General features: G+C 42.1%; 1 protein-coding gene across 8 annotated transcripts in view; it reads right to left on the bottom strand.

The window, feature by feature from the left end:
- The window catches only part of LOC140731053 (retinoic acid receptor RXR-alpha-A), a 121882-nt gene that overhangs the window by 29154 nt on the left and 69407 nt on the right, over positions 1-23321 (bottom strand). For 7 of the 8 annotated variants that reach the window (XM_073052269.1, XM_073052273.1, XM_073052272.1 and 4 more), the window contains 2 exons: positions 5893-6043; positions 2380-2580 (listed from right to left, as the gene is read on the bottom strand). In XM_073052269.1, coding sequence (XP_072908370.1) covers positions 2380-2580; positions 5893-6043 — 352 coding nt within the window. The remainder of the gene's footprint in view (positions 1-2379; positions 2581-5892; positions 6044-23321) is intronic. The other variant, XM_073052276.1, reaches the window with a different exon arrangement.

Here is a 23321-nt window from a genome sequence, read left to right as displayed (position 1 = left end):
TTTTCACTGCAAGCTGGACACTTAAGCATGACCCAACAAGCTCTGTCAGACTGGTTAACTATGGAAGCCATCACACCTTCAAAATAAGGGTCTGATGTATCTATGAGACCAGTATCAACCACTGCAAGCTACTGAAGTACTATAACACCATAAAGCTGTGCCACGAAGAATTCTTGGTAAATCCTTACAAACCAACAGTTAGGCCTTAATTCTGAACACAAACGTTAGGATGTCCAAGCACTGGAGAGAGCGCAGAGGAGGACAAGGAAGAGAAGAAATGTAGGTGAGAGTCATCAGCTGCTTAATGAGATTGAAGGTGATGGAATTTTTTTCTTTGAGCACAGAAGGTTGGGAGACAAGTTTAAAGTATTCAAAATTACAACAGCTTTTGGGGAAAACCTGCTGTGCTTGGAGAATGAAACAGTCAACAAAAGTCATGGATTTAAAACAAAAGGTTAAACAAGCAGGGACAAGATGAGAACCTTGCTGTAAAGATCCCACAATGAATCATCTGGAAGGATGATAGAATCAGATCCACAGAAAAACCTTCGAAGAACATCTGCATATGTATTCAAAGAGAATTAATCTGCAGGAACATGAAGAAAAAATAAAAAGATAACACTTCTTTTAAAATGCTAACTTAGCCACAACAGACCCAATAATTCTCCATTGTGCTGTATCACAGCAGAACTGTTTCACCAGGAGGAAAATTACTAACCTGAGTAGACAAATTTAAACAATTGGCAAAGACCATCAAGATGAAGAAAATTACATTTTTCATAATACATTTAATGAACTGGAATCCACTGCCTGAAAAGGTAGTGGGAGATTTAATGCCAAATTTCAAAAATGTTTGAGAATTGCAGGACCTTGGGCAAAAACCCAGGGAACAGATCTGCATGGAAAACTCTTGAAAGTGGCACCATAGGTATACTGGGCCAAATAATCTGTTCTCATGCTTTAAAATTCAATTAATCACACATATTTGATTGCTTAAGTGACCTTTCAGTGACCTGACATTACAGGGTTCATTGCTAGAACAACATATGCTCTCCACTAGCAGGTTATGAAGCAGTAAAGTCATGTTGTCACAGAAAGTGTTCCCCTTAAAGCCAGTTGTTGTACTTCACATATCCAATAATGGAGACAAGTACAGAAAATGAAATTTCTGCAACTCTGGAATGGACCAGCAGCCAGTCTGAAACCTGCAAATCTTTGTTGTAAGCTTGGTTACTAGACATGAAAGTGTTAACAATTGATTAAATGAGGCCTGCCAGGCATATGAGGTGGAAGTCAATAACTTCAGCTACTGAAAAAGAGCTACAACAGATAATTAGAGTTTCAATATTCACCTTCGACAATGACATCTCCATAACTTGGTACCGGAGCCTGTCTGTGCATCAGCAATGGGAACAGCAGCTGGATTACCGAATGTGTTCACTGTCAGTAAACCACACAAGGGGCACCAACAGAGTGCCAGTGATACCTCCCTCCTCAGCCCAGTTTCCAAACAGTGACAGGTTTTACTACTTAACAATATTCCACTCAATATTTGAGGACTTATTTTAAAAACAGAATTCTAATGATGATACTCGGGAGTCATTGCCCGTTATTTGTGCATATCTGTTGCCCAAATCGGAGACCCTCATTCCAGAGCAGAAAATCAAGGACAACTCTCAGATGGCAAAGAGTTGGAGGCCAAGAAGTGATCGAGTAAAATTTAAAAATTAGAACAAATCCTTGGATTAGTCAGAATCAGGTCAGGGTCCTTTCCCCAAAACAGTGGGGGAAAAGAACAATTTCAGAAAAACGAAATGCAAACAAGTTACTGGCTAAATAGGGAGAATGAGCCCTATATCACACAGGAAGGTGTTCTTGACCAATGAGTATTGAGCTGGTCTTAGTCAATGCAAAATCAGCAAAGCTCTTTGCCTGAGAATGAGTGAAAATGTCAACCAGAGTTTCTGCTCTCGATTACTGGCTTTCGATCCCCAGCCTAGACAGTGGCAGATCAACCAGGGTTCTAGCCACTTATCACAACCCTGTGATTCCTTCTGAAATTTGGTGAAGTCAAGATCCAGCTATGCTTTGATTATCAAGCTCCCACCCACGTTCCAATTTTATTGCAGACCCTTACTGACATCAAGGCATCATTGGTGTCGTTTCCATTCTTTAAGTTACGTCCAACTCCAGGACCAGCCAGAGCAAGGGTCTCGTAGTGGGCACTGAGGGGAATGAAAGAACCAAACTACACAACTGGTGGCACCGTGGAGCTGCATAGGTGGTTTCAGTGTTAATTATTCTGCAATAAAGCTGCACGTCACCAAGAGCCTCCGCAGAGCGAGCCCTGCACACATCCCTTAGCCTAACTAGACACACCTCTGAAGTCTGCGCCCATACCTTCCCGCTTCATCCCCATGGCAAGACACTTCTGGTAGCGGCAGTACTGGCACCGGTTACGCTGACGCTTGTCAATTATACAGTCCTTGTTATCACGGCAATTGTAGGTAAGGTCTTTGCGCACCGTGCGTTTGAAGAATCCTTTGCAACCTTCACAACTGTAAACACCATAATGTTTGCCTGAAAGATTGAGAGGAAATAATGTTAAAATTATGTATGAAATTACGGAATATAAACACAACATGATCAACTCAACCTACAGAGAGAGATTTAATACAAAAAGACAATCAGCAACTTTGGGAACATTTGTACTCTGTTCACTTTTTAAACCAAGATCAAGAAGTCCCACAGCACACTGTTCATATTTTTACACACGAGGAAATGGTTAATAACTTAAATGGAAAAATTTATCTTTTAAGAAAAAACAACCGACAAGTAGGGCTGTTTAGTTTTAGAATTAGAATTAGAATTTATTTTATTTATTACATTCATCTCACAATATGAGGGAGTAAAAATCTTTATGTTGCATCTCCGTTGTGACGTACAAGTAATAAGGAAGGGAAATGTGGGAGGATACTGCACTAACACCAAGATTGTATACATAATTCTTTCATTTCCATGTATGTACAGTCAGATAGGCAATCAGATCAATGTGTATTAATAAATCTGTTGGCCTGGTGAAAGAAGTTGTCCAGTAGACTGTTGATCCTGGTCTTAATGCTGCGTTACCATTTGCCAGGCGGAAGCAGCTGAAACAGTTTGTAGTTGGGGTAGCTGGAGTTCCTGATGCACCTCTGGGCCCTTTTTTCACACCTGCTGCTGTAAATGTTCTGAAGAGGAAAATTCACATCCACAGATTTACTGAGCTGTTCAAAACCACTCTCTGCAGTGCCCTGCGATTGACAGTAGCACAGTTTCCATACCAGGCAGTGACCCAGCAAGTCAGGGTGCTCTCGATGGTGCCCCTGTAGAAAGTCTCGCCGAACTTCTTCAGACGTCTGTGGAGAAAGAGGTGCTGTTGTGCTTTTTTCACCACACAGCCAGTATGTACAGTCCAGGTCAAATCCTTGGTGATGTGTATTCCAAGGAACTAGAAACTACTCACCCTCTCAACTACAGTCCCATTGATGTCAATAGGGGCTAGTCTGTCCCTGTTTCTCCTGTAATTCACGATCAACTCCTCCATTTTTACAAAATTGAAGGTGAGGTTGTTTCCTTGGCACCACTGTGACAGGTCGTTGATTTCTCCTCCCTATCTGTCTCATCATTGTTGGAAATAATGTCGTGTCATCTGCAAATTTGATCACCAGATTGGAGCTATGTGTGACAACACGGTGTGTAGGTAGTAGAGGAGGGGGCTCAGGACACTGCCCTGGGAGGGCTTCGGTGTTGAGGGTCAGAGGGGCAGAGGTGAGGGTGCCCATCCTTACCACCTGCCAGTAATCTGACAGGATTTCCAGGATCCAGCTGCAGGAGGCAGAGTGCAGGCCAAGGTCTCTGAGCTTCTTGTCAAGCCTGGGGAGAATTATGGTGTTGAATGCTGAACTGCAGTCCCAGAACAGCATTCTAACATAGGCAACCCTCTTCTCCAGGTGAGTGAGGATGGTGTAGTGCTAAGGCATCGTCTGTTGATCGGTTGTGTCGGTAGGTGAATTGTAGGGGGTCCAATGTGGCTGCTTGCATGCTGCAGACGTAGTCCTTGACCAGCCTTTCAAAGCATTTACTTAGGATTGAGGTGAGTGCGACGGAATGGCAATTGATCAAACGTGCTACCTTGGTTTTTTGGTACAAGGAGAATGGTGTATGTTTTGAAGCAGGGGGGCACTGGGAGGGTGGGAGATTAAAAATGACTCTGAACACGCCAGCCAGCTGTGCCACGTACACTTGAGTACTCACCCTGGGATGCTGCAGTTAGCTCTTTCAAAGAATATACAGGCTCACAACTCAACTGGCCTCCACTGCATTTAATTGTTCTGTTATTCCATGGAGAGTTCTACTACCTACTCTTCACATATGCTGAAACAAATTGAGGCTTCCAATCAGAGCCTGACCCTGATTCCATGATGAGTGCTTTTCTTGTATTAGGAACATGTGTCTCCAGCCTCACACTTTACACTGGGAGCTGTAATCCAGCACTGGCACACAAGATAGACTAATAATCTAAATCCCTTGAGGACTACTTATGTAAAGAAAGAAATGGTGAACTTTCAGACAGTCTCTCCACTATCACTCTGGCCCCATTCCAGCAATGGAATCCAATGGCAGAGTGCCATCATTTGGCAGTTCCTTTGCAGTTACTCAATTCATTTTGACAGAGTGGAATAGCTCTGTGAGGGAGAAGGTTTCACTTTGTCGATCAAGTCAAGTTATGGATTGAACAATTAATCTAATCACCTAATATATTAAAATGCAATCATTTTTAACTTTGAGTGTTGTTATATTACATCTTTTATATATAATGCCATATTTTATTAAATAGCATGATTGATTTGTAATTGTATATGAGTACTTTTGGGCACCTTATCTTAAAAAGGATGTGCTGGCATTGGAGAGGGGCTAGAGGAGGTTCACAAGAATAATCCAGGAATGAAAGTGTTAGTGTATGAGAAGTGTTTGATTGCACTGGGTCTTTAGTCACTGGAGCTCAGAAGAATGAGGGGGAATATTGTTGCAACTTATCAAATATTGAAAGGCCTAGTTAAAGTAGATGAGAGGATGCTTCCTACAATGGCGGAGTCTCGGATCACAGGACACGTTCAAAGGACACAAGGACGTCCCTTTAGAACAGAAATGAGGAGGAATTTCTTCAGCCAAAGGGTGGTGAATCTGTGGAATTCATTACCACAGTCAGTAATGGAGGCCGTATCATTGGGTATATTTAAAGCAAAGGTTGATAGGTTCTTGATTAGAAGGCAGGAGACAGTGCTTGAGAGGAATAATACAACAGCCCTGATGGAATGGCACAGTAAACTCTATAGGCCAAACACTTCAGGCCAAACGCTTCTGCTTCTACGTCCATGTCTTCTTGTTCAAAGTGGTGAATGCCCAAATATTCTTAAATCTTTTGACAATTTGATCATCAGTATTCAGGCAAGGCTTAATCAACTGTCGAGGCTTTACTGTGGAACAAGCTTGCACGTCCAACAGGCTTGTGGATAAGAGCCAACTTTGGATACCCATATGCCACAATGCATAAGTGCAGTAAAGAAGGTGGTGAACATAGCTCACCAGTCACTGAGGCAAAGTGGGCCAGACCATTCCACAGATTATTCATTGTGCAGTATTGTAACTCAGGTGTCAGAAGAACCTTTTCAACACTAAGCCTTGTATGTTGCTAGACAAAAAGGTAACTGGACAGAGACATTTGTATTAACAAAGAACTAACTTTAAGCTGAGCCCTTTTAAAAGGAAAATTCAAGCAAATCTGTCAACTGGTGACAACTGAACTAACAGAGAAATAGAATGTCAAAATGACTAGAAACATCCACTCACCTGAAGACCTGTCCCCACAAATGGCACAGATGTGTTTAGTGAGCGAAACCGGACAATTTGAGGAGTGAGATGGCACCTTAAGCACGCCATTGATTCCTAAAGGTGGCTTCACATCCTCTGTGCTGCTTACTGAATTCATAGGTGAGTTTACCTGCAAGCACAAAATAAGAAATTGAACAATTTCTTATCTTGACCAAAAAAAATCCTTTTGAATTTAATTATACAGGCTGTGTAATTCCACTCTTCCCCAAGTGTAACACAGATACATGGAAACCAGGTGATAAAAGAAACACCGAGCATCAAAACAAAGGGATAACGGTAATATATTTAACTCAGCAGGCAAGATGAAGATCAGAATTTTAGGAATGCACTAATGTACCTTCTTCATTCCAATGAAATCCTGTATCTTTCAGAATACATTTCACATTTAAATCAGATTACTTGCTCCCATTCACTCATAAAGTACAGCACCTCAGGGAGCCAACTCAAATGGGCTTGGGAGGCTGTCCCACACGAAGGTGCAAAGAGCCTCGCAGAAGGGACGGGACCTGAAGAATCAGCCAGGGCTGAAGGACCAAGAGGGCTCCAGTGTTTCTAGTGCAAACTGGGACCAAGGTATCTATTTTAGGGAAGAGGTGGGACCCTAGGAAATTTGGCTGATGGTGAAGGTGTCCATAGCAGATGACACCTCATTGGCTCTTCACTCAATCCTAAAACATCTGGACAGCAAAGATGCTTACATCATGATGACCTTTATCAACTACAGCTTGGCATTCAATACTTCATCCCCTCAAAACTAATCAATAAGCTTCAAGGCCTAAGCCTCAACACCTCCTTGTGCAATTGGATCCTTGATTTCCTCACTTGCAGACCCCAGTCAGTTCAAATTGGCAACATCATCTCCATCAGCACGGGTGTACCAGAAGGGCGTATTCTTAGCTCCTGCTCTACTCGCTTTACACTTACGACTGTGTGGCTAAGAATCACTCCAATGCCATATTCAAGATTGCTGATGGAACCCCCGGGTCGCCTCAGGCTCGCTCAGCTCGTTCAAAACTCACACCACCAAGTTCAGGAACAGTTATTACTCCTCATCCATCAGGCTATTAAATAAAAAGCAGATAACTTCACTCACCCCATCACTGAACTGTTCCCAAAACTTATGAACACTTTCAGGGACTCTTCATCTCATGTTCTCAATATTTATTGCTCATTTATTTATTATTGTTATTATTTATTTTTGTACTTGCATAGTTTGTTGTCTACTGCATACTGGTTGATCGCACAAGTTGGTGCAGTCTTTTACTGATTCTATTAATTGATTTTTTTCATTGATTTGAGTATGACAGCAAGAAAATGAATCTTAGGGTTGTATATAGTGACATACATGTGCTTTGATAATTTGAACTTTGAAGATCTAATCAAACTATTCTCATATGGGCATGTGCGTTGAAGTATCATTTACCTATTAGTTCAGCAAAAATTTCTCCTCTTGTGCAAGCTGGAATACAATTCTGCCAAATCCCAGACACACAGATAAATTAGAATCAGATTAAATATGACTACCTCTTAAGGGGACTCAATTCCCAATCAGCTCAATGCCCTTGGGCAACAGGCCATTGCACACAGCTCTGGAATGTAGTATACTCAGCAAACACCAAGCAGTGTGGAGATATTTTTGTTATGGGCAAGGCTCAGAGCAAGCTTAACCAATATCAAGGAAAACAAGTTGAAACTCTGAGGATCACGATATTAAAAAGAACAAGAAAACCACAAATGAAACTCAGCAAAAGCTTTCATCAGCACCTTTCTAAGGAAGTATGTTGTATACTTACCACAAGTCCTTGCAAATACTAAGGCTTTAGAGAATGTTGTAATTGCTTTACACTGCTTTGAACAAACAGTACTTTGCATACAATTCTGGAATGTTGAATTACCCAACCCATCTTGAATGGAAAAGCCATTGCAAGCTCAGACTGTACACAACAATGCATCACCAATGTTATGAATCTCTTCTCTACACAAAAGGTAATTTAACACAGATTCTACAATATTCAAAGTGAGAATCAGAACATCCCACTCTGACACACATCCAGCATGCATCTGTACTGTATGCAGTTGATGGCACAACAGAGGGAGCTCTTCCCTCAATGCTAAAACCCTCAATATCTCTTAAATCTCTTCATTCATGTGCAGGATTCTCATATTTTCTTTCTCACATCAGGTTAATGTTCTTGCAGTGGTAATGAAATGTCCCCTATCAAAACGGTGTATTAAATCCTCTATGACAAGAGCCACTTCCTGGCTGGTAGTGTAGTGGCATCAACACTGGACTTCGAGGCAAGTGGTCCTGGGTTCAAATCCAGCTAAATTCCACGGACACTTTCCGTCTGTGCTGGGTTGAGTGTCAAGCTTGCAGCTCAGCCTCATAATAAACAGACAAATGCTAAAGAAATGGCAAGGTTGCTGCCCAATGTGCTGCTAGGCATAGAAAGGAACAACAATAGCCACTGGGCTTTCATCCCTTTTCATCTTCTCAGCAGATTTTGATTGTTGACATCGCCAGTCAATCTTAAATAAGATATTTTATCTTGTTCCATTCTTATCTATTAAACACTCATCAAGAGATAACAAAATCTTTATTACTGTGACCAATCAAAAAAATTCAGCTGCCGGACATCTTCAACCTGTAACATCAATTGTGTTTCTTTCCACATTTGCTGCTTTACCTGTTTAGATTCTGCTTTTGCTCATTATTCCTGTGGATCCATTTGTACTCTCCAATTTGATCCCACAACCATTTGGATGTCTATATATTCTTGATCGTATTACAGAGCACATAGAAATCTACAGCACATTACAGCCCCTTGGCCCACAATGTTGTGCCAACCATGTAACCTACTTTAGAAAGTGCCTAGAATTACCCTACCCTACCACATAGCCCTCTATTTCTCTAAGCTCCATGTACCTTTCTAAGAGTCTCTTGAAAGACCCTATTGTAGTGGTTGCCAACCCGTCAATCGCGATCGACTAGTCGATCTTTGAGACTTTCCCAGTAGATCCCGAAAAAAATAAATATAAATACGGTTGAGAGGTTGTTTCCAGGTTGCGAGGTTTTAGTTCCGTTCTTTCTGCCCAGTGCACATGCGTGTAGCTCCCCCAGCACTACACAGTGTACTTTAGTGGTCCCCAACCACTAAAACAATAGGAGTCAGCTGCACCTTTCCTCATTCCCACTATTGAACTTGAACACACACAAAGTCAGCAGTCGCCTAAACGCAGTGATACCCTCGCGCCAGGAATCACCAGTTGGCCTCGGGCGGCCGACGGGAAGTGCCGTCGCTACTGGCCTGGAGCGCTGCCTCTAAACCTGTTTAACACACCGAATGTTCATGTGGAACCCAGTACTAAAATATTCGCAGACCTAATTCGGGCTCAGCGTTTCCTAAGTATCAGAGCAGCTACCATGCTGTGATCTACTGAAACAAACTTTTATCGGCCAATAAATCCTACGGGGGGGCGGGCGCGCGTCCTGTCGCACTTCTCGCTTGGTCTCTCTGGACTGCGACCCCCGTGGCCCCGGCACGGGGACCTCCGGAAGTGACCTTGTCCTCTCACCCGACCCACGACCAACCACACCTGGCCAAGGCGTCTGGTGGCGGGTGGGCGGGAGGCTGGAGTTCGGGCCCGGAGGCTATCTAATGAGGCAATGAAGCACTCAAAACTGCTTTGGTACCCTGAGTCCAAGCACCCTGCACTTAAAGACAAACCCCTTGAGTTTCTTTTAGCGGAAAAAACGTGAGCAGCACAGGACAGAAGCAATGTGCCGAGAGCCGCGAAAACTAAATTGTGGAATAGACTGGACATAAGGAACCTGCTTCCAGTATCGCTGTATTCCTGTCCTGTTTAACACCCCACCCCCACCCCCACCCCCGTCAGCCGGTCCACAAGAATATTGTCAATATTAAACCGGTCCGCGGTGCAAAAAAATGGGATGGGTACCCCTGGTGTTTATATATTATTTCTACTTCTGGGTTGCGGTGTTTTACTTCCGGTCTTTTCTGCCGTGGTGCACATGCATGTAACTAATTGATCTGGGGTCGATCTTGCCTTTTACTAAGGCCGAGGTAGGGGATCTTGGGCTTATAAAGGTTGGTGACCACTACCCTATCGTATCCGTCTCCACCACTGTCGCCGGCAGTACATTCCACTCACCCACCACTCTGTGTGAAAAACTTACCCCTGGCATCCCCTCTGTACCTACTTACAAGCACCTTAAAACTATGCCTCTTGTGTTAGCCATTTCAGCCCTGGGAAAAAGCCTCCGGCTATCTACACGATCAATGCCTCTCCATCTTACACATCTCCATCACCCTCCATCGCTCCAAGGAGAAAAGGCCAAGTTCACTCAACCTATTCTCATAAGGCATGCTCTCCAATCCAGGCAACATCCTTGTAAATCTCCTCTGCACTCTCTCTATACTATCCACATCCTTCCTGTAGTGAGGTGACCAGAACTAAACACAGTACTCCAAGTGGGGTCTGACCATGTTCTTACTTAGCTGTAACATTACTTCATGCCTCTTGAACTCAATGCCACGGTTGATGTATGGCAACACACCATATGCATTCTTAACAACACTGTCAACCTGCGCTGCAGCTTTGAGTGTCTTATGGACACAGACCCCAAGATCTCTCTGATCCCCCACTGTCAAGAGTCTTAACGTTAATCTATATCCTGCCTTCAAATCTGACCTACCAAAATGAACCATTTCACACTTATCTGGGTTGAACTCCATCTGCCACTTCTCAGCCCAGTTCTTCATGCTATCGATCTCCCTGTAACTTCAGACAACCTTCCAAACTATCCACAACACCCCCAACCTTTGTGTTATCGACAAACTTACAAACCCACCCTTCTACTTCTTCATCCAGGTCATTTATTTTTTTTTAAATCACAAAGAGAAGGGGTTCCAGAACAGATCCCTGCAGAACACCACTGGTCACTGACCTCCATGCAGAATACAAACCATCTACAACCACCCTTTGCCTTCTGTGGGCAAGCCAATTCTGGATCCACAAAGCAAGGTCTCCTTGGATCCCATGCCTTCTTACTTTCTGAATGAGCCTTACATGGGGAACCTTATCAAATGCCTCACTGAAATCCATATACACTACATCCACTGCTTTACCGACATCAATGTGTTGCATTACATTAGTTATTACAGCAATGACCCCTGGCGGGTACACCCTATATTATTAAAGCTACTGATTTTGGTCCCCACTGCCTGAGTTATGTACATCAAAAAGAGCAAGTCTGAATACCTCTGGATAATGTAACAACAATAACCTAGAGTGTATGCACAACAATGCAGATCACAGTTTCAGTGACACAGGTTCAATACAGATCTTAGGCACTGATTATGTGGAGTTTAAATGTTCTTCCTGCAACTGCATTAATTTCCTCCAGATACTCTGGTTTCCTCCCATGTCCTAAAACACGCAGGTTGACAGTTAATTGGCCACTGTAAATCTATGCAGTTAAACAGAATCTGTGGGGATATGGGAGTAATTAATGGAAATACAGGGAGAATCAGATGAGTTAGGGTAGGACAAGTGTAAAACAAAAGGTGCTTAATGGTGGAGTGCTGAGCCAAAGGACTTCTTTTCTTACTGGATCTCTCAATGACTCACTTCTTAAGGCACTTCTGGTTTAAATACATTTCTGATCCAGGTCCACAACAGAATATCATGCAGTTCTGACCCAGGTCTTAAATTTCTTCTCTTGAAAGAGGACACAATCAGAGCTTAACTATAAGGTTTTTGTCAAATAAAAACAACTCAGCGAGAGTCTATGTCTACAAGTGCCAAATGTTGTGGATGGGCTGAAATCTAACTAAACAATATAAATGCCCAAGCTGTTCTTTAGAGTAATGACTGGTGTAGTTCTACCTTGGGGCTGTTCATTAAATCGAAATTAATCAAATCAAATTATTCCCCGCACCTCCAATTAACACCCCCACCACAAATGACCCTGTTAGATGAACATAACCTCAGATTCAGGAGGGCAGATTCTTCTGTTTGTAATTAGATTATTTTTATATTAAACACTATGAATCATGCCCATCTGGGTGATTCTAAACCTTGAACGTTCTGGCTAATTTGGTCAGACCATAGTGAATATACACAAAGAAATCAATGAAGATGTTTAGAAAGCTGAAAGAGGAGCAGAATGTGTTGAAACTTCTCAGCACATTTGAGCAGAATTTCTTTTTAAAGTTAGCACTTCAGACAGATGACTTTTCTGATGACCTGGAATGCTAACTCTTTCCTCCCCAGTGATACTCCATAATTTACTTTGTAATTCTACGTGCTTTCTGCTTTGTTTCAGAATTGCAGTACTGCAGCGTTTTATTTTAGAGCCTAAAATATTAACTCTGTTTTTCTCTCCCTAAAAACACTGCCTGACATGGTGTTATCAGACAACATCCTAATTTTTGCATTTTGGTCTGGTCAGGCATAAAGGGAAGCAAAGATTGACCATCACTTGGCATTTTAGGCTGAAAATACTACTGCTTGTTTTCTAAAGGAAGGAGTCCCTGGGCAGTGATCAAGAGCATCTATCTCTAACTTGGGAGGGGAAAACTGAACGTCAACACTGATTAGAAGCAGAAACCTAATCCAACTTATTTTCTCCATCTAAGGGGGTGTCAGTAGACAGTCATCAGGAGTAGATACCACAGACTTTCTTTCTGATCTCAGCAATCACTGCACAGTAACTGGAGAATTCATTTTTGTCTAACCAGGAGGGTCACTAAAAGGGTCAAGAGTAAGAACAGTGGCTGCTCCCCATTCAGATACAGGAGTAACCAAATAGTCTTCATTAGCAAGGACACACTGACCACCCATTCTTTTGATAAACTGGAAAGGGAAGCCAGCACAGCTGTATTACATCTTTCCTGAAGGTGGTGTGTAGACTTCACTACTTCTCATATTCACAAATATAGAAGGCCATTTTGCCTATCAAGTTTACATTAACTCTCAGCGAAATCTCCTGGGGTCCATTTCCTCTTTATTTCCTTCAACCTATATTTCATATGCTCATCAATTCCATCTTGATTCTCCTTCCATCCACCTACACCTGCACTAATATAAACACATCTTTGATGGGAAACCAGAGCACCAGGAGAACCACACAATCCAGGAAGAATGTGCAAACTCCACATGGCAGTATCGGTTAAGATTGGATGGGTCACTGCAGCTGTCATGTAGCAGCACTAAGTGTTGAGCCACCATGCCTCAATCCACAATACTCCACTCAAGGCGTACGTAATCATTTATGAAGTTTGAACAAGATTTCTTTCAATTTAAATTTCATGCCTTTATTTACACAAGTAAGCCACATGCTTTTTAAACCACATTATCAATGTCCTGCCTGCAACAAGGAAAGATTCACTTTCCACAAAGTCTGTATGCTCAACTGAACTATTCAAAATAGTGCTATTTTATGGTAAGACAAAAATGCAGAAGAAACTAAGGGAGAAAAAAAAAGGTGAAAACCAGTGTAACTTGGTTCTATGCCCAGAAACAGAAGACCTACAACTCAAGCCAAAAACGATCAAATTCCTGATGGAATTTAATGGCTCAGAAATAAATTCTTCACAATAACTAAATTGCAGCAATTGAAACCGTCAATTCAACAAAGGGCTCCAATGATTCTGCATGAAGAAATCAATGCTTAGCTGAGTACAGTAAGGGAATAATCTAAAACTAATGCAGGAGTCAGACAATCTAGATCTGATAGGTGGGGAGAAGTGTGCTGGGGCTTTGGGTGGGGAGAGGAAGAGAAAACAGCCCTGAGCAGGAAGGGGTTTGAGGGCAGTGTAGAAGGTAATCCATGCAAAGGAATGTAAGAGAAAGGTAATAACAAACCAGAAAGAAAGGGAAAGTGCCCAGGGAAGAGAGCCCGGATAGGGCGTCAGCAGAGATTTGGAGACAGCCATGTACATTTTCCTAACTATTCGTTATGTAGTACAATTTTAAGGAACGTCCATGATGGGAGGAAAAATTATTCTGCACAGAATGAAATGCTATTTAAGGAGTGGGAATGCCTCTGGTTCTGTATGCATGTATCTGTGTGTAGATGTGTTTTTCCAGTTACATTCTTTTTTTTTGTAACTGGTTAACTAATGGGAGTCATAAAGTATGATGTTGTTGGGATACAAGGAAGGAGTCAAACTGAAATCAACTGCACACGGGGTGATTTAATTAAAAGACAGAGAGCTTGGTCACCCAGTAAAGGATTAAATAATTCAACATCTTCTATTCCATCTGAGTAGCCTCCAACCTAATGGTATGAACATCAATTCTCAAACTTCAGGTAATGGCCACCCCCACCCCACCCTTCTCTAATCCTCATCCCCTTTTCCCTCTTTCACCTTACTTCCTTGCCTCCCTCCGGTGCTCATTCCCCTTTTTCTTTCTCTTCCATGGCCTTCTGTCCTCTCCTATGAGATTCCCCCTTCTCCAGCCCTGTATCTCTTTAATCAATCAACTTCCCAGCTCCTTACTTCACCCCTCCCCCTCCCAGTTTCACCTATCGCCTTGTGTTTCTTCCTTCCTTCCCCCCACCTTCTAAATCTGACTCCTCATCCTTTTTTCTCCAGTCCCAATGAAGGGTCTCAGTCCGAAACGTCAACTGCACTCTTTTCCACAGATGCTGCCTGACCTGAGTTCCTTCGGCACTTTGTGTGTGTTGCTTGGACTTCCAGCATCTACAGATTTTCTCTCATTTGTGATTGAATGAGCAGCTTGAAATTTCAATCACCACATCCAAAACTGAAAACTGCTGAGAGATGCACAAAAGACAGGATGCACCACTTCAGGTAATGCAAACTTACAACCAATTGGAAAGTTAAAGTAAAAAGGCACAATAAGGGATGATTTAGTTACAGCTATGTTACTGTCTGAGTACTCTTGCCTAGACTTGACCAGATCCCACTTAATCCTCTGTACCACTGAAATAAAGACAAGGCGAGATGAAGAACAAAGGCCAAGCCTGCCTGTTAATGTCAGATGGGCAATAAAATAAAATTGCTGTGCTCTTTGATACACACTGATCTGTTTCAAATACATAAGTAACCTCTGCTAGAAGCTAGCAAATTATGCCCAGACATAAATACTGCATGCTGTTGGTGATCACAGCAGAGGGGGTGGAGTTAAGAGGAGCCAAGGTTGCAATGAGCTGAAGGCGGGGAGAAGAAATGAGGGATTCTGTAGTGCGCGATAAAAACAAGTTACAAAATTTTTGTTTGTCAGTGAGATTAATGACTTCACAATCACAGTGATAATTTTCACAAACCTTCACCAGATGATACTTATAAAAGCTTCACTGACAAATGTGGTCAGGCTCTTTAACAGGACACAGAGAAAAAGAAAACAAAGTGGAAATTGTTATAATACAGAAACCAAGTTTTAGAAAAACAACACTGTCCTCACAAGCTCACTTAAGCCAATTATTGGTATAGATCACAATGTTGAATGTAAAATACAAGATCATCACCAATAAACTGAATCAAATTCAAAAGAAACTTATTTATCTAGCATGCATTGTGAACATGAAGTGGCTGAAATAGATTGTATGGTAATTTTAAAGGGAAACCATGTACAGGAGAAAGAACATGCTGTTGAGATAAGATGGAAAAAAAGCTCATATGGATCACAAGCTCCAATATGGACGCATTAAGCAAGATGGTCTGATTCTGTATTACAAATTCTGTGTAAATAAGCACAAAATGAAATTTTCAAGGCTTTATCATTAGTGTACGAAGATCAACTACTTGAGTTCATTTGGGAGATTCAAACTCTCCAGCTGGGGTACATGTGATTCAGTTTATGTGGACAGTAACAATGACCACCTGAATACTGGCACTTCAGTTCACAATCTGTCTTCAGACTCTGCCTGTTCCTCACTGGCACTTCCAGAGCAGCAAAATGTTTAGGAATGATTTATTCTGTGTCAGATGTTATACTAATAGAAGCTGGCTAAGTGAAAGAAAAAAAAGAATCAGAGAATAGAAGGCAAGGACTGCTTGGTAAGCTCTCCAGAAGCAGGATGACCATCAAGAACTTCTCCAACAGGCATGTAATCATCAATGAAACAGCACTTGTGTTTGACAAAGGATGTCAATGGAATACCTCACCGTCGATGCCAACAGCCCTGATCAGAACTACAGAGTAAAACTCTCCATACACTGGAACCCCAACGCAGTGAGGGACTGATCCACAGAGAAATAGCAGGAATTAGATGCAGAATACTACAGCATCTAAACTATGCCCCAGACCTGCGGCAGTTCAAACACAGCGTTGATGCCAATGACAGTCCCAGCATTTTGTGCATCATTTTGGGGAAAGGAAAATAGATGTAAAATTAAAAATTTTACACTACTAATGGCCGTCAATGAACACTTCCTCTGTCCCTGATTTCATCCATGTATCCTGATTGGGTGTGATATAGTTATCTAATGGCCTAATCGATACTTAAAATTCACGTTATAAATGAGGGCTGAGGTGTCAAAGGTCACCCAGTGCTTCAGAGCCCTCCACCAAGTCCCTACTCTTGTGCTCACTGATCCCCACTGGCTGCCAATGAAAGAAATCATCACTTTAATCTTCTAGCTCCTGCATGACCTCAATCCTTACTACCTCTAATCTCCAGCCTCTCAAATGAGATCTCTTCACTTCTCCATTCCTGATTTACATTATTCCATCATTGTTAGTCTTAATTCAACTGCCTAGATCCTAAAACTCCAGAATTTCCTCCCAAAACCTAGCAGTCGGGCTGTAAGATGTGCCTAAAAACCTGCCACTTAGACCAGGTTTATCTCCTTATCTGATTCATTGTTATGTTTTGTGTGATAACATTACTGCAAAATCCCAAGAACATTTTGCTATTTTAAAGGTGTCCTTCAAATGGAGGTTGCTATTATCAAGCTAAACAAGTGGACAAAGAAACAGCAGACAGAATATAATGTAGAAAGTGGGAAGTCATCCACTTCAATACATAAAACAGAAGAGTTGAGCTTATTTTTAATAACAGTGACAGACTGGAAAATATTGACATTCATAGGAGCCTCGGAGTCCCAGACCTTTAAAATCAACACGTAGGTGTGGTAGGAAATTAGGAAGGCAAATGGTATGTTTGACTTCATTATGAGAAGTGTTGATTACAAAGGGCAAAGGTGAGATCTGGAGTACTGCATACAGTTTTGATGTACCTACCATAAAGGGGATCTTTGCAATTGGAGTGCAAGTAAGATTCAACATACTGCAGCCACACAAAATGCTGGAGGAACTCAGTGGGTCAGGCAGCATCAATGGAGGGAAATGGACAGTCAGCTTTTCAGGTGGAAGTGACAAAGGGCTGAAGAAGATGGAATCTGATAGGACAGGAAGTAGCACCAATTCAGTTGTCAATGTAGGACAGAAAGAATTCTCTTTCCCAGAAAGCTGTGAATGCTCAATCACTGAGATCAAAATAGATATTAATGGATTTTTGAATGTTAAAGGAATTAAAGGATAAGGGGAAAATGCAAGGTAGAAGATGAGTCATGATCTTGAACTGCTGAGCAGGCTCGATACAATAGATGGCCTATTACTACTCATCATTCTTATTATATACTGCCCAATCTTACCGTAGTCCTATTAAATGCAAGTCGAAAAGATCTCTAAATGCATTCCCTATGGATGTTCAGAATCCAGAACTACTGACAGTTCAGGGAAGGGGAAAGTTGGGTTGGAGAACTTTGCATATTTGTAACTTCATAGACTTCTTCCACTCGGGGTGATGGGAGTGTGGAATGATCTGCCAGCAGATATGGGTCCAATTGGAACATTAAAGTTTCAATAGGTATATGGTTGAAAGGGCTTTGGAGGGATATGTCTGAGTGCAGGTAGATGGGGCTAATAGAATATCATGTCAGCAGAGACTAGATGGGCTGAAGGGCATGCTTCTGTGTTGTGGTGCTCTAAATAAAATTAAATAAAACCGGATCAAATTATTGATGCCATTCAAATCCTCAGATCATCCAATTGAGAGAAGGGACAGGGGGTTAAAAAGGATAGTTAATGCAGAAAACTACTGGACAATTTCCTGAAAAACCTGCAAATCGTCTACTTTAATGAGGACTGTGAGCACTGTGGAAATTCAGACACTAATAAAAGAGGGAGACAGCCGAGTGTAGGGGGCTGCGATTATGAACTAAGGAGCATGAGCAACACCTGCAGGCAATAAACCTCTGAGAGAAACAGGAAGCTCAGGCCAGGCCTGCCTGGGAGGAGGTACTGGTGACGCCAGCCAATTCATCTTTCTTGTGATTAGTAGGAGGCCTTCGTTGGGATAGGCTCCTACCTCGCAGGCATACAGGAAGACAGCTAATGAAATCCATAAGGGAGCTGTCTGAATCAGCCATGGAGTATGGTATTCTTGGCACAGGCACTGCTCTGTGTTTATCCCACTGACCTCATGCAAGCTTCCATACACAGTCTCATGACTCTGTCATTTTGAATGTAACTGTTCAAGAGTGCCAGGGAATCGAGGCCATAACAGGGGTAGAGGAAGGGCAAGATTCTCGTCAGTTTTTTTTACCCAGCTCTGTTCTCTGCCTTACTTGTGTACAAACACTATTCATTGATATTGTGGGAGTGCACGCAGTCACAGAAAGAAGATCACCCCAAGTACCCATCTAAAAACAATGTCACTTCTGCAAAACACCTGAGCAGTGCTCAGCAGCCCAGGACTCCATTCACTTAAACTCAGGAACATGGCAGAGAGCCAAAGAATAAATTCTAAATGTGAAGCAGCTTATAAACTTGGCGTATCACAGCCCAGCTCGGGGTCAGGGTAGCAACCAAGCAGATCTTCAACCTGGGTCAGGAAAGGTTCAGACACAGGGAACCAACTTGCCTCAATTCATGGTAGAAACCAGGGGAGACTGGAATGCAAATGAATTTAAAAATAAGACGCAAACAGATAATTTATTCCAAGAAACACACACAAAATGCTGGTGGAACGCAGCAGGCCAGGCAGCATCTATAGGAAGAAGCACTGTCGACGTTTCGGGCCGAGACCCTTCGTCAGGACTAACTGAAAGAAAAGACAGTAAGAGATTTGAAAGTATGAGGGAGAGAGGGAAATCCCAGATGATAGGAGAAGACCAGAGGGGATGGGGTAAAGCTAAGAGCTGGATAGGTGATTGGCAAAGGGGATACAGAGCTGGAGAAGGGAAAGGATCATGGGACGGGAGGCCTAGGGAGAAAGAAAGCGGGTGGGGAGCACCAGAGGGAGATGGAGAACAGGCAGAGTGATGGACAGAGAAAGAAAAAAGAGGAGGGGGGAAATAAATAAATAAATCAGGGATGGGGTAAGAAGGGGAGGAGGGGCATTAACAGAAGTTAGAGAAATAATTTATTCCAAGAACTTTCCATCTCCTGAGGAACATGAGAGCCCTTAGCCCCAGGTCACTACAGAAATCTAGACAGTCTTCTGTAGCACAGAAGCATGTAGGAAGTTGCCCAAACTCTCTGAAAAGACCCAGCCACCCTATCACTTTGAATCATTACAAGATCCCAAGCATCCACTCAGTTCATTGCACCAATCCAGTCACCCCTCTCTTCAGCTACACACACCAAACAGCAGCTCCAGAACCAGCATGGAGAGCTTCACTTCCAAGGACTCTATTACTTATATTCTCAAAATTACTTATTTACTTAAGTTTTTCTGTAGATATCTTCTTTTGCATATTGGTTGTTAGTCAGTCTTTGTAGTTTTCATTGATTCTTTTGTATTCTGTGTTCTATTGTGAATGCCTGCAAGGAAATGTATCTCAGGGTAGAAAATGGTGACATACATGTACTTTGATAATAAACTTACTTTGAACCCGGTCATCCCTCTCTACAGCTCCATGCACCAGCTCACTGCTAAATCAGGATATCTTTCTCCCTAGCCGAGGTGGCTCACAGCAGGAACAATGCAGCTCTTGCTCAATGCAGGAATTCATACAGCTTTCTCACCAGCTCACTGCAGGAACCCAGGCACTCCTGTCCCCAGCTCACTACAGGAACCCAGGCACTCCTGTCCCCAGCTCACTGCAGGAACACAAGCACTCCTGTCCCCAGCTCACTGCAGGAACACAAGCACTCCTGTCCCCAGCTCACTGCAGGAACCCAGGCACTCCTGTCCCCAGCTCACTGCAGGAACACAAGCACTCCTGTCCCCAGCTCACTGCAGGAACACAAGCACTTCTGCATCAACTAATGCCCCACCCCCTCCTGCCCAAATCAATGCAGTTACTTAAGTAACATTCTCTTTAGATCACTGCAACAACCCAGCTATCTCCCAACACCCTGGGTAAACCCTCTCCCCAGCTCACCACAGCATTCTAATGACCCCTCTCTCCAGATCTTTATAGCTACACAATCTCTCGTGCTCAGAGAGGAGACACAGTTCAGGAATTCAGTGACTAAGGGTATTACACTAGAAGGAACAGCAATGCTAATGTTTTCAGTATATGGAGGCTCAAAGCACAATGAATTTAAATTTTATTTGATGCTTATTATAAATTATGTTTAGGGTAAATAATAAACACTGCAAAGTAGATTAGACTTTCAATGTACAAGTTAGATAAAACATCAAAATAAAAGATCAAGTAAATAGAAACTTTAATTATATAAATCGAGATCTGATAGGGTTAGTGAAACAGGCAACGTATTGTAGCTGCAACACGTGGGAGTTAGTCGTCCTAGCAACTGTACTTGAAGCAAATGTCTGCATTTTGAGGAACTTTGCTGAGGTTTATGAGTTAAGAGTTTGAGTTGCAGACATTCTGCTGCATTAAGGAAGATTTGCAGGATGGTTTCATAAAGGAGTTAATCACCTTCTTTGTTTATGCAGAATCCTGATTATGAGCAGTGATTGGGTCCAGAAGTCGGCATCTTCAAGTCAAGGGACTTAAAATGCTGTGTTTCATAAGCCTCAGCCTTTGCCCACCAAGTACAGAGTACTTAATCTCTGTTCAGACATGTGGGGAGGGGGAGCATATGGGCAACGGGCATCAGAATGCAGAAAAACATTCGAAAGTAGTGCACCAAACAGAATGTGCCAGTAATAGGGTGTAGTGTAGCTAGAGGGAGAGAACCTGCTCCCTGCAGTCATGATCACCAGTACTGAAGGTTATGTTCTCCACCTGATGCCTGCATTAAGGACATAAAGTGAGGGTCCAGTTCTCATGTTTCACATTGTTCTATCAATGTCATTGGTCCCTAAGATTTCTGCAGAGAATGAGAAACAAAAAAAAATAAGTGCAGGCCTCAACTTCCCTGCTCTTTTGGTTCCTCATAGACCTCAGTTTTAAAAATTTAACCTCCCTGCAGTTTAAACTATCAACAAGACCCAGCTTCTAAAAACCTCCACAGAAGAGAACTGCAGTGATTCAGAACCATCTGTAAGAAATTCCTACATACTTCAGTTTTTTAAATGATTGCTCTCTTATCTTGTACTTGGATCCTCTCATTCATGAATTGGGTCACATTACCCTGTCATGCCCACTTTGGATTTTATATGCTTTAATAAAATTCTTCTCTACTCCAAAAAATAAAGATCCAAAATTTACTGCTAGTGATAGGTTAACCCTCTCATTCCATGTATTGGTATTAGCCATGTGAATCGCTTCTGCTACTGAAGTGGACGATCTCACACTTTCCCATGTAAAACGTGATTTGCTAAGTTTTTATCAATTCATTCAATGTATCTACGTGGTGCCACAAAATCCAAATATCCACATCACAACATGCCCTTTCACCTATTTTTGCGTCCTCAGCAAACTTGGATACTTTGCCCCACTTCTAATTCATTAATATGGAAAGTAAATACAAAAGGACTGATCCTTTGAGCTGACAAGCTGCTCATCCACTGATCCACCCCTCACCCCACTTATCCAAATCACTCTAGAAAACTCCTGTCAGGATCCGTCCTGAGACCAGCATGCAAGTGCCATTACAAAGGAGGCACAGCAGCACCTCTATTAGACGTTTGCAGATTCAGCACATCATCTAAAGCTCTAACAAACTTCTAAAGATGCACAGCGGAGAATATCCTAATTGGTCTGGTATGGGAACACTAATGCCCAAGAACAGAAAAACCTACAAAAAGTGGTGTTACAGCCTAGAACATCAAAGGAAAAGCCATCCCCACCATTGAGCACACCTGCAAGAAGTGCTGCCTCAAAAAACTCAGCACCCAACATCAAGGGCCTCCCACCATCCAAGTCATGTTCCCTTCTCTCTGCTGCAGTAGGGAGGTGGTATATGAGCCTTAGGTCCCACACTACCTGCTTCAGTTGTTAGTCTTCAATCATCAGGCTCCTAAACCAGAGTGGATAACTTTACTCACCTCAACACTGAACTGATTCCACACTCTTGAGACACTTAATCAATTAATGTTGTCAAAATTAATAACTCTATTTGTATTTGCACAGCTTGTCTTCTTTTGCACACTGGGTGTTTGTCAGTCTTCGTTGCCACGTCATTGATTTTTTTTTAAATTTTGTTCTACTGTGAATGCATGCAAGAAAATGAATCTCACAGTAAAATATGGTGACACACTGTATTCAAATTTTGATAATAAATTTACTTTGAACTGCACCTTCATAACCTGCACCTATAAGTTAAGCAAATTGGTTTTGGACCTGGGATGTTAGCCCTCAATCTGTATCTCTAATGTTATAATAATCACTTCTTTGGGGATCCTTAACCACAAAATCTAATACTAATCCTGCCTCACGACACATGGCCACGCTTAAGAAAGGCTCGAGGTCCTGAACATATTACTCTTAAAACAAAACCTGACCACATCCACAAATTCCTCCTCCTTAGTCCCATTGCCAGTCTAATCAATATATCTTTTCATATTTATGCTTGACCTATCCAGAGGCAAAATATTGGACTCTAAAGATTATTCCTTCCCATATCTTCTTTCCTTTGCAATTATATCCATACAAACTAAGTCCACTCACTACCCAGTGTACTTATGTTACTACAACACACTACTGCTACCTTCCTACCACCCACCTTCTGGTTCTTTTTGCTTATTATTTTGGAACATTGAACAACCTGGAATATTGATTCCTAATCTTAGTAACTTTACACCCACACATCTGTAATAGCTATCAGATTAAACATTTTTCCCCACAACTTGAGCTGGTAGCTTACCTTGTTACAAATATTGGTTACAATCAGATAAACAGCCTTAAGCAATGTCTTTTTACAATTTTTAATTACTCTGGATTCATCTTTTGCCATGTTTTGCTGATATTTTCTGCCCCTTCTTGTCTTCTTTTGATTTTCATTCTTCCCCTCATTATCCTGTCTCTCTC

Source organism: Hemitrygon akajei, chromosome 7 (genome assembly GCF_048418815.1).
Source record: "Hemitrygon akajei chromosome 7, sHemAka1.3, whole genome shotgun sequence".
NCBI lineage: Eukaryota > Metazoa > Chordata > Chondrichthyes > Myliobatiformes > Dasyatidae > Hemitrygon > Hemitrygon akajei.
Note: the sequence above shows the minus strand (reverse complement) of the source record. Positions and strands in the feature narration are given on the sequence as shown.